The 11,420-nt window shown below is 61.8% G+C and overlaps 1 protein-coding gene across 1 annotated transcript; it reads left to right on the top strand.

Moving 5' to 3' along the window:
* Positions 1-2,460: 2,460 nt before the first annotated feature.
* LOC141040691 (uncharacterized) lies at positions 2,461-5,086 on the top strand. Its single transcript, XM_073506813.1, has 4 exons — positions 2,461-3,401; positions 3,572-3,656; positions 3,801-4,067; positions 4,162-5,086. The coding sequence occupies exons 1-3, from the start codon at positions 2,919-2,921 to the stop codon at positions 4,007-4,009; spliced, it is 777 nt and encodes a 258-aa protein (XP_073362914.1). The 5' UTR covers positions 2,461-2,918; the 3' UTR covers positions 4,010-4,067; positions 4,162-5,086.
* Positions 5,087-11,420: the final 6,334 nt, after the last annotated feature.

Raw genomic sequence — 11,420 nt, 5'->3', positions numbered from 1 at the left:
GGGCTATCACTGTAGCCTCACCTCGTCTTGTCTCCTTAAATGGGCTCCTGCTTCGAGGAAGGGAGTCGCCGGCTTCTGGAGGCCGGCTATGCTCCTGGCCGACTAGGAAAGGCCGGGCCGCCTTCACGCCTCCCTCTAGCTGAAGGGGCCCGCAGTCCTTGGGCCGTGCAGGAGTGGGTCGTGGATGACGTCGTAGCTGGCGTGGCTACAGTGCCCGGCCGCACGGGAGACATCCCTCCCGTACGGCCTCCTGTAACCATGCCTGCCTCGGGCTTCGGGGGTCGTGGGCTGCACTGTGGCCATGCCCCGTCAGGTCGTCGTTATGTAGGGGCGGTTGTGGTCTCGGCCGGCTTCTAGGAGTCGGCGTTTCTCTTGGCCGGCTTCTTGGAGTCGGTGAGGCTGGGTCGCCTTCCGGGAGTCGGCTTTAGTGGTAGCCGGCCCGGGAAGGCGGCCCAAATGCTTGGAGTGCTTGAAGGCCCAAAGGCCTGATAAATTTTCTGAAGAGCCAGGGGTAGCCGGTTTGGCTACCCGTGGCCACTTACTCCGACAGTAGTCCCCGAAGCTGATCGGGCTTCGAGGTGGAGTAGGGTTCGAGAAGCTCGAACAGCTTCCCATCGCGACAAGCCGGCAGCTGGGAGCCGGCCTTGGTCAGGCACGTCGCCTGAGCCGAAATCTTCTGGAGTCGGAGGGCGGGAACCCGCTGGCATGTGCGCCGGGCTGCGGGCCGGCCACGGGCCGACGGCGCGCCACGTAGCCGGAAAGCCTGCCGGCCCACGCGCGAGACGGGACGTTGCCGCAGAGAGGGGGCCCGCCACGTCCGCGCCCCAGCCCAGGCGCGGATCTTTTGTATCCCGGAACCGCCCGCATATTCCGTGCGGCAGTTTCGGCTCGCACTTATGCGTAATAAACGCGAGACGTGGGGGGAGTGGGCGCAGTTAATCCCACGTCTCCCCCCACGTCCGGCCTCTTCGGCCGTGTGAGGCTATAAGTAGTGGGAGGTGGAGGGCGGCAGGCCCTCGCACGCTCCTCCTACTTCCGCCGTCTTCTCGCCTTGCTCGTTCTTGCAACAGCGCCTCGCCGCCGCGCTCTTCCTCCGCACGCTCCTCCGCTGCCGTGCTAGCTTCCGCCATGCCTCCCCACGTAGAGCAGCTTGGCGGGGATTGCGATGGCTCCATCGTCCACAACGACCACATCGACTTCCTCCGTGACACCCGGCGTCTGCCCAGCGCGGACAAAGTGGAGGTCCGCCTCGCGCCGGAGAAGGAGGTCAGGCCGGCGCCGCAGGAGGGCGAGCGGGTGGTCTTCCGCTCGCACTTCCTGCGCGGCTTCGGACTGCCAGTGAGCGCCTTCTTCCGCTCCTGGCTGGACTTCTATCAGCTCCAGCCGCACCACCTCACCCCCAACGCGGTGGTGCTGCTGTCGGCCTTCGTCACCCTGTGCGAGGGCTATCTCGGCGTCCTCCCCACCCTCGAGCTCTGGGGGGAATTCTTCCAGTCGAAGCTGGGTACGCGCAGCAAGGGCGTGCCGGCCCACACTGGCGCCTTCATCGCGTCGCGGAGATCGGGCGCCGACAACCCCTTCCCCGTCATCACGCTGATCCAATCGGTGAAGAAGTTGCACAAATCATACTTCTACGTGCGGAACATCGCTCCCCGGGGCGACTACATCAACCTGCCGGCTTACGTAGCCGGCCCACCGGCGGGGAGGCTGCCCCAGTGGTCCTTCCGGGTGGTGACGCTATCGCAGGGAGGGAACGCCGCCATCGCCCGCCTGCGGGTGATGGTCCAGTCGGAGGGCCTGACGGGGCCCGACCTTCTGGCCGCGTTCGTCACGCGCCGGGTCCTCCCGCTCCAGAGCCGGCCTCATCTGATCTGTCAGATGAGCGGCCAGCTCGATCCGAGCCGGATGTGCACCAAGGAGATGCCGCAGGCCGACGCGGCCGACATGGTGAACTACCTCGCCAACTGCCAGCTTCCCAACGACTGGCAATTCGGCAAGGAGCCATATAGCCGCGCCAATCCTCCGCCTACGGTACGCTCCCCTTCTTTTTTTCTCTCTTTCACTCTCAGCTTTGTCGCCGAGTTCCTCTGGGCCGACGCTAACTCAGTCGGCTCGCTTTTTGACAGAATCCTCTGCTTCAGCCGGCCGGCGGAGCGGACGTGGAGCGCCGCTTCGTCCCCGACCGGACCGAGCACGACCAGGAGGACCCCGATCTGGGGGCGGTCCATATGGAGGAAGCCGCCGAGCCGGCTGGTGGCCAAGCCGGCGGCGAAGCAGGCGGCGCCGGGTTCTCCGCGACCTTCGACGATTGGCCGGACGAGGACGAAGCCGAAGTCGTCCCACCCCGCCAGCCAGCCTCCGGACGCGGCGCGGGCTCCTCCGGCGCGCAGCCTGCTCGGGGTAGAGGCCAGAAACGTCGCGCCACCCAGGGCATGTTCGGTAGCCGGACGAAGAAGCCGAGGGGTGGGGCGGCAGCCACCAGGCGGGAAGAAGCGGCCGCGAAGGCGGCTCGCTTCCGCAGAGTGGTGAAGCAGCCGCAGGCTGTGTCAGCGTAAGCTTTCTCCCTTTCTGTGTATTCTCCTTCTTTCTTTTCTTGGGTGGTCTTCTGAACCTTTGTCTTCTTTTCTTTGATCAGAGCTCCACTGTCGCTCGAGCGGGCGGCTGCCGGCTCCATTGTCGAGTCGCCAGGGGGCTCTGGGAGCACCACCCGCCGCGTAGATCCCCGCGCCGCCCTCCTGGAGGCGACGGAAAGGAACGCGCGGGAGGTGCGGGAGGAGCAGGAAGCGCGGGAGGCGGAGGCACGGAAGGCAGCCGCCGCCCAGGCAGCTCGGGACGAGGAGGCGGCGAAGGCGCTCGCCGAGGCTGCAGCCAAGGCCCAGGCAGAGGCCGAGGCCGAAGCGGCGGCAGGGGAGGCCTTGATGGTCACCCCCCTGCGCGCCATGGCGCCTGGGGACGCGGATCCCTCGCCAGGGGGAGCCAGCGGTTCCCAGCCGGGTCTGGGCGGGAGCGGCGACGACGTCATCTTCGTGAGGGAGGCGCCGGGGCCGACTCCTCCGACTAGGGCGGCCCAAGGCGGTCAGACCGAGCCTGTGCTCGCATGGTCGGCGGAGGGCGAGCCGGCCGCGGGAGCTGAGGTGGCAGTCCAGGTTCCGCCAAGCTGGCGCGCAGGGAAGGCCGCGTCGGAGCCGCATAAGGCGGCGTCGGAGCCACGGCCGGCCGTGGGCTCCAGCTCGTCGGCCCGAGACGCGGAGGCGGCCAGCGCTACCTCCGGGTGGACGCCAGGCAGAGGGACAGCCGTGGTGAACATCGCTGCACAAGATGTCCGGACCCGGCTCCAGAACCAAGCCGCGACGCTGAGGCAGTTCACCGACGAATTCCTCGCCACGCGGGCAGCCATCCGGGTTCGTATTCTCAATTTTGCCCTTGACTTTTCTCGTGGGGGCGCGTCAGCGCACCCACTGGGTGTAGTCCCCGAGTTCCGAGTCGGCTGCTGAGCAGGCGGCTTGGAACTTCTTGGTGGATTTGCCTTTGCTATTTTTGTTCTTACTTCGGTCTTCTGTCCATCTTGCAGGACTACCACAACCTCCGAGCGGCCGCCTTCAACTCCCAGGCTCGGAAGCTGACGCAGAAGACCGCCGATCTCACTGAAAGCCGAGGTATGTGACTTGATCTCTATCTCATGTGGGGGCGCGTCAGCGCACCCACTGGGTGTAGTCCCCGAGATTCGGGCCGACTGCTGAGCAGTCGGCTCGGATCTTCCTTGATGATTTCTCATTGTTCTTCTTCTTCTGTCTCTGCAGCAGCCAACGCCAGTCTGAGGGCACAGCTGGGGAAGTCCCAGACTGCTCTTCGTGCCAAGGACGCGGAGCTTGCCGCCTTGGTGCAGGAGCGCGACCGCCTGGTCAAGAAGCTGGCCGACCAGGAGGAAAGCCACAAGGCGGCGCTGAAGGCCGCGCAGGACCGCGAAGCCGCCCTCCAGGCCGAGTTCGAGACGGAGGCGGCCGCCTAGGACGAAGCCAGGCAGACTCTGGTCTCCGGCTATGGCCAGATTGAGGATCTGGTTGACGGTAAGTCGTCTGCCCCTTCATCCTCTCTTGCCATCTGCTACTTCGACTTGTTTTTCTGATTTGGGGTTCTTCTTTTCTTTTCTTCTTCGCGCAGAGTACTTCCCTGGCTACTCAACTGCTGCCAACCAGGCCATCGAAGCTCGTCGCCAGGCGAAGAGGCAAGCCGGCTTCGAGATCTCGCCGACCGCCGGCCGCTCGCTGGAGGAGCAGCTCTTGGCGATCCAGGCTCGTATCCAGCCGGCTCACAGGCTGCTCCGCCGGCTTCAGCGTGCCGGGTCGCAGGTCTTGGCCGCCCTCTGGCCCGGCCAAGTGATCCCGCGCACTCCTAGTCGGACCGCCGATTGGCTGGAGGTGGCCGTCGGGCGCTTCGAGGCTTGGAAGGCGTCAGCGGCCCGCTCCGGCGCCGGGCGGGCGCTGGAGTTCGTCAAGGCCTGGTATCCCGGCCTGAACTTGGACCAGCTGGCGACCTGGCGGCAGCAAGCCGACACGGAGCTCGAGCCGGCGCGGCCGGCCATCATTCGGCGAGCTTCGGCGATCGCCGACTACACCGACACCAACGTCTTCGCCCTCGAGGTGGACGACAATGGAGTCGCCCAGCCGGAATATTGGTTCGGGCTGGATCCGGCGTACGGCGAGGACTCGGCGGAGGAGATCGACTTCAGCGACGAGGGTGAAGAGGAGGAGGAGGAGGGTGAAGACGTCGAGCCGGCTGGTGGAGCAGCCGGCCAGCCTGACCGCACCTCCAGCACTACGCTGCGTGCGAGTGCGTCTCCTGTTGCGGGAGGCGGTCAAGCCGGGACCAGCTAGGCGGCCACTCCTTCAGCCGGCGAGCTGCCTTCACCGACCAACTCGGCCTTCGCGCCTTTGTCTTCTTTCTTTTGTTTCCTGTCTTGTTACTTTTGAACAATGTTCGGTTAAGTCTGCGCAATTCCACCCACTGGGTGTATTCAAACTTAATTCTGTTGCCAGCCTTTAGGCGGCTTTATGTATATAAGTTATGCAATCGGTCTTTCCTTGTACTTTCGCTTTTTGTCCTTCTGCTTTTTTCCTTTGCCACCCTCCCTTGGTTGCCGCCTCCCTAGTCAAACAGTTGCTCTGCAATCTGTAGCCGGGGAGTGCCTGGTCGATTGGGGAGGGGGAAGTACTTTTAGCTCGGTCGGACTTAAGCTAAGTTTTTAGGAAGCCGGCCAGCCGGCTGTTGTGACAGTCGGCCGGCGTATATGGAGGCCGTCTTTTTGCTATATAGGTTAGTTGTTCCTTAGCCGTTTTCGTGTGGGCGTCCTTTCTGTCTTCTCTCTTGCTAGTCGGACAGTCAGTTCTTTGAGCTGCGACTTTCAACAAGAGAGGACTGGGGAGCCAGCGCACTACTTTGCTGACTTCGGGAAGAACTTATAATATAGCTTAAGGCGGCCAGTCCCCGGGCCGACTAGTCGGACCCGGTGCCGGACAAGAATTCAAAATGTAATAAGACATTCATGGATATGACACTCGTCATCCATAGATAAATAAAAGGCAGTCCCCGAGTACTGTTCGGGGGGCCTGTTGGTTTGTAACTTAATACAAAGGGGTAGTGTGATACATACTGCTTTTCAGCTGTAAAATCGTCTTAGGAGGTTTGCGTTCCATGGTCGCTCTGACTCCTTGCCGGAGTCGTCTCTCTTGTGTGCTCTTGGCTTTTGTGCGTCGATCAAGTAGTAGGAGTCGTTGCCGAGTGCCTTGCTGACGACGAAGGGGCCTTCCCAAGGGGCCGAGAGCTTGTGCTGGCCGGCTGTTCGCTGGATCAGCCGGAGCACAAGGTCGCCCTCTTGGAAGGATCTTGGCTTGACCTTGCGGTTGTAGTAGCGGCGCAGGCCTTGCTGGTAGATGGCGGACCGGCTGAGGGCTAACAGCCAGCCTTCTTCCAGTACGTCGACGCCGTCTTCTCTTGCTTCTTTGGCTTCCTCCTCCGTGTACATGGTGATCCGAGGCAAGTCGAACTCGATGTCTGTTGGGATGACAGCCTCGGCACCGTACACGAGGAAGAATGGAGTGAAGCCGGTTGACTTGTTGGGTGTAGTGCGCAGACTCCAGAGGACAGCCGGCAGCTCTTCGAGCCAGCAGCCGGCCGATCGCTCCAGTGGTACAACCAGTCGGGGTTTGATGCCGGAGAGGATAAGTCCATTTGCTCCATCGACCTGGCCGTTTGACTGCGGGTGGGCAACGGACGCTAAGTCCAGTCGGATGCCCTGTGTCGCGCAGAAACGTGCCAGTGCGCCTTTGGCGAAGTTCGTGCCGTTGTCGGTGATGATGCTGTGCGGCACGCCGTACCGAGTAGTGATTTCGGTGATGAATGTCACGGCAGTCGGCCCGTTCAGCTTCTTAATCGGCTTTGCTTCGATCCACTTTGTGAACTTGTCCACAGCAACGAGTAGATGTGTCAAGCCACCGCGGGCCGTCTTGAAAGGGCCCACCATGTCCAGTCCCCAGACGGCGAAAGGCCAGGTGAGGGGAATGGTCTTGAGGGCAGAAGCCGGCAGGTGTTGTTTGGCACTGAAGACTTGACATCCTCTGCAGGTCTTGACTATTTCTTTAGCATCCTCCAAGGCAGTCGGCCAGAAGAACCCATGGCGGAAAGCCTTGGCCACGAGGGATCTTGAGGCGGCGTGGTGGCCGCATTCGCCTTGGTGGATGTCTTTGAGGATTGCCACTCCTTTTTCTGGCTCGACGCAACGTTGGAAGACTCCAGTGACGCTGCGCTTCACAAGCTCCCTGTTGATTATTGTGTATGCCGCGGCTCGTCGTTGCACTAGTCTTGTTGCGATCTCATCAGTCGGCAGCTCTCTGCTGACTAGGAACTTGAGGATGGGCTGGGCCCATGAGGGAGCTGTGACTTCTTCTGCTGTTAATGTAGCCACCATGACTCGGGTGGGTGGGTTGGGTGTTGCGTTGGGGTCGACCACCACTTCTTGCGTCGTTGCAGTCCCCGGGCCGACTGCTGCAGTCCCCGGGCCGGGCTCTGAGGTCCCTGGGCCGGGTGCGACTACGTCAGTTCCCGGGGCAGTCGTCGAAGTCCCCGTGCCGCCTGCGGGATTTCTTGAGCCGGATCCGGCTGTTTCTGGCGCAGGCGGTACGAAGATGGAGTCCGACTCTGGAGACGGCTTGATGGACGGCTTGAGGAGGCGTTGGAGGGAGACGCCGGTCGGTATGGCTTGTCGGGTGGAGCCGATCCGTGCTAGGGCATCTGCTTGGTCGTTGTCGGCCCTTGGCACATGAAGGAACTCGCACCCTTCGAAGTATCCGCTCATCTGCTGGACGAGGAAGCGGTAGCTCGCCATGTTCGCGTCCTTGGCGTCCCAATCGCCAGATGATTGCTGGACCACTAAGTCGGAGTCGCCGTAGCACAGGATCCGGCGTATGCCGAGCTCTTTGGCTAGCCGGAGCCCATGTACGAGCGCCTCGTACTCGGCCACGTTGTTGGAGGCGGCGAAGTGGATCTGCAGCGTGTACTTGAGCTTGTCACCTTTGGGAGAGGTGAGGACGATGCCGGCTCCCAAGCCGGTGCGCATCTTGGACCCGTCAAAGTGCATCCGCCAATGGGTAGAGTCGGGAGCCGGCGGTAAGTACTGGGTCTCGGCCCAGTCGACGAGGAAGTCGGTCAATGCTTGCGACTTGATGGCGGTGCGGGGTTGATAGAAAATCGTGTAAGGCGCCAAGGCAATGGCCCATTTGGCCACCCGGCCGGATGCATCCCGACTGCCTATGATCTCGGCGAGCGGGGCAGTGCACACGACCGTGATGGGGTGCTCTTGGAAGTAGGGCTTCAATTTCTTGGCAGCGAAGTACACCCCATAGCACATCTTCTGGTAGTGCGGGTAGTTTTGCTTTGAGCTGGATAGTACTTCGCTGAGATAGTAGACCGGCCTCTGGACCAGCTGGGCTCGGCCTTCCTCCGGGCGCTGGACCACAACAACAGTGCTGACGACTCGGCTTGTCGCGGCGATGTAGAGGAGCATGGGCTCCTTCTCAGTCGGCGCAGCCAGGACGGGCGGAGTGGTCAACATTTTCTTCAACTCATGGAAGGCTTGGTCGGCTTGATCATTCCACTCAAAGTGAGTGGACTTCTTCATGAGTCGGTACAGGGGGAGGGCCTTCTCTCCTAGTCGGCTGATAAAACGGTTCAGGGAGGCTAAGCAGCCAGTGAACTTCTGCACATCTCGCAGCTTGGTGGGTATGTCCATCCTCTCGATGGCCTTGATCTTGACAGGGTTGCACTCAATGCCGCGTTCGGAGACCAGGAAGCCTAGCAGCTGGCCGGCTGGTACTCCGAACACGCACTTCTCGGGGTTGAGCTTGATCTGGAATCGGCGCAAGTTGGCAAATGTTTCCTTCAGGTCTTCCAGCAAGGTACCGCGCTTCTCTGTCTTCACCACAATGTCGTCTACGTAGACGTGGGCATTTCTGCCGAGTTGTTTCAAGAGACATTTCTGCATGCAACGCTGAAAAGTGGCACCGGCGTTTCTCAAGCCGAATGTCATTGTCAGGTAGCAGAAAGCTCCAAAGGGTGTGATGAAGGCAGTCTTCAGGCGGTCAGCTGGGTCCAACTTGATCTGATGATACCCTGAGTACGCATCCAAAAAACACAATAGCTCGCATCTGGCTGTAGAGTCTATCACTTGGTCAATCCGTGGCAAAGCAAACGGATCCTTTGGGCAGGCCTTGTTCAAGCTTGTGTAGTCTATACACATGCGCCACTTGTTATTCTTCTTCAAAACCAGAACTGGATTGGCAAGCCATTCTGGAAAGAACACTTCCATGATGAAGCCGGCTGCGAGGAGCCGGGCTATCTCTTCTCCCACGATTCTTCGCTTCTCTTCTGATAGTCGGCGGAGGGGTTGCTTGACCGGCTTCGCATCAGCTCGGACATGTAATTTGTGCTCGGCGAAATCCTTCGGGACACCCGGCATGTCCTTTGGGGACCATGCAAAGATGTCTCGATTCTCACGGAGGAAGTCGGCGAGCTCGCCTTCCTATTTGCTGTCCAAGTTCGCCCCAATCACGGCGAACCTCTCCGGGTGCTCCGGGTCTAGAGGTATCTTCTTCGTCTCTTTTGCAGGCTGGAAGGAGCCCTGCGCGTCACAGTCCTTGGGGTTGGGGGACAAGGTCGGCTGCTTGCCGGCCATGGCCACAACCCGTTCCAGCATCTTCTTCTCTTCCGCCACCACGAGGGACTCGGCCAGCCGGCTGCTGGCCATGGCACACTCGATGGACTTCTTGTAGTCGCCGGCTACCGTGATGATCCCCTTCGAGCTCGGCATCTTCATCTTCAGATAGGCATAATGGGGCACAGCCATGAACTTGGCCAAAGCAGGTCGGCCAAGTAGCGCATGATAGGGGCTCTCCAGGTCCACCACCTCGAACCATATTGCTTCCCGGCGGAAGTGATCTTTGTCTCCGAAGAGAACATCCATTTTGATCTTGCCGATTGGAGAGCAAGATAGGCCGGGTACGATACCATGGAAGACAGTGCGGCTCGGCATGAGCTGCTTTGCTTTGATGTTCAGCTTGTCCATGGTGTCGCGGTACAGTATGTTGATACTGCTTCCGCCGTCTATCAGGACGCGGGAAAATCTGGCAGCTCGCCTCTCCGTCGCAAGGGTGACGTCCAAGACCATAGCATAGGAGCCAGGCGAAGGCATCACCTCTGGGTGGTCGGCCTGGCTCCAGCTGATGGGCTTTTCCGACCAATGCATGAACTCGGCGGTGCTAGAGGCGACTGCGTTTACTTCTTGGTGTTGCCGGCGTCGGCTGCGCTTGTCGTCGACTTGACTCGTGAAGACGACGTAGGCGTCGTGCGCTTCGGGGAACTCGTCTTGGATGGCGCCGACTACCGGCCGGGCCGCCGGCTGCTGGGGAGCTGGAGGCGGTGGGCCGGGAGGCGGAGGTGGCACTATCCCTTCGCCCTTGGTGATGCGGGTGAGCCAGTGGCATTTCCGTGTTGTATGGTTGGACGGCTCCGCGCCGCTGTGGAACTTGCAGGGGGCATCGAGTGCTTGTTCGTAGGAGAAGGACGGCTGCCAGGGCGGCCGGCCTCCCTTCTTCTTGGGAGCGGACCGCTCCTCGGGCTGCTCGTCTTCAACTGTGGCCACCTGCCGACTGGAGGAAGTCGGCATGGGGCCCTTGCGCTTGTGGTCGTTTTGGTAGGGGCGCCGGTTTGGGTCGCCAGCCGGCGTCTTGGGAGCCGGAGCGACTACCTTCCCCGAGGCGTCCACTCGGAGCTTGGTCTTCATGGAGGAGTCGGCAGTGGCGTACTTGTCGGCGGTGATCAGCAACTCATCGAGGGTAGCCGGCTCGTCGCAGAGGAGTCGGTGCTTGAGGAGGGTGCCCTCTCGGCACCCGGCAGTGAAGTACTCGATGGCCTGGACCTCATGCACTCCCTCGCAGGAGTTGCGGAGCTCGGCCCATCGCGTGAGGTAGTCGCGGGTCGACTCGTTGGGCCCTTGGACGCAGAGGGAGAGCTGGCGAGGCTTGGGAGGCCGCTTGTAGGTGCTGGTGAAGTTGCGGACGAAAACCTCGGTGAAGTCCAGCCAGCTGTTGATGCTGTAGGGCTTGAGGCTGTTGAGCCATGTGCGCGCCGTGCCCTGCAGCATCAGGGGGACGTACTTTACGGCAACGCGCCGGTTGCCGTTGGCGATGCTGACGGCTGTGGAGTAGTCGATGAGCCAATCTTCCGGCTTCACCGAGCCGTTGTACTTGGGCGTGTCTCTGGGGAGCGAGAACCCTTTGGGGAAGGGCTCGTCGCGGATGCGGGGGCCAAAGCATGGCGGGCCGACATCGTCTTCTTCTTCTATCGCCAGGGACCGAGCAAGGCGGTCGATCCTGTGGCGGGCGTCACTCTTGCCGACTCCTTCTCGGCGGCCGAGTCGGTCGCCAAGAGTCGGATGGGTGATAGGCGGTGGAGTGAGGCGTCTTTCTCTTTGAGGCGGGGGAGGAGGCAGGTTTCCCTGATGTTCAACCGCCCGAGGGCGGCCTTCCGCGTCGCGCTCGATAGTGATGCGGGTCCGGCTGCGGCTGGCAGCCGGCTCCTTGTCTTTCTTCTGGCGCGTGCCGCTCGCAGTCGGCGAGCGGGATGTCGCGGCGTGCTCCCGGCGCGGGGGATGGCTATCAGCTCGGGCGCCGGCTTCGTGCCGTTCTGCAGCCGCGTCGATCAGCTGCTGGATGCGTCTTGTCATGTAGGGGAGCTCATCGGCTCCCAGCCCATTGAGCTCCTCTGCTGCCGCCTGAGCGGCTCGCAGATTCTCGAGCGGGGTGGCGTAGACGGGGCGATCTGCGCCCAGCATGCTGGCAACGGCTGCGCCGCGCTTCTGGACGAAGCCG

This window comes from Aegilops tauschii, chromosome 1 (assembly GCF_002575655.3).
Source record: "Aegilops tauschii subsp. strangulata cultivar AL8/78 chromosome 1, Aet v6.0, whole genome shotgun sequence".
NCBI lineage: Eukaryota > Viridiplantae > Streptophyta > Magnoliopsida > Poales > Poaceae > Aegilops > Aegilops tauschii.
Note: the sequence above shows the minus strand (reverse complement) of the source record. Positions and strands in the feature narration are given on the sequence as shown.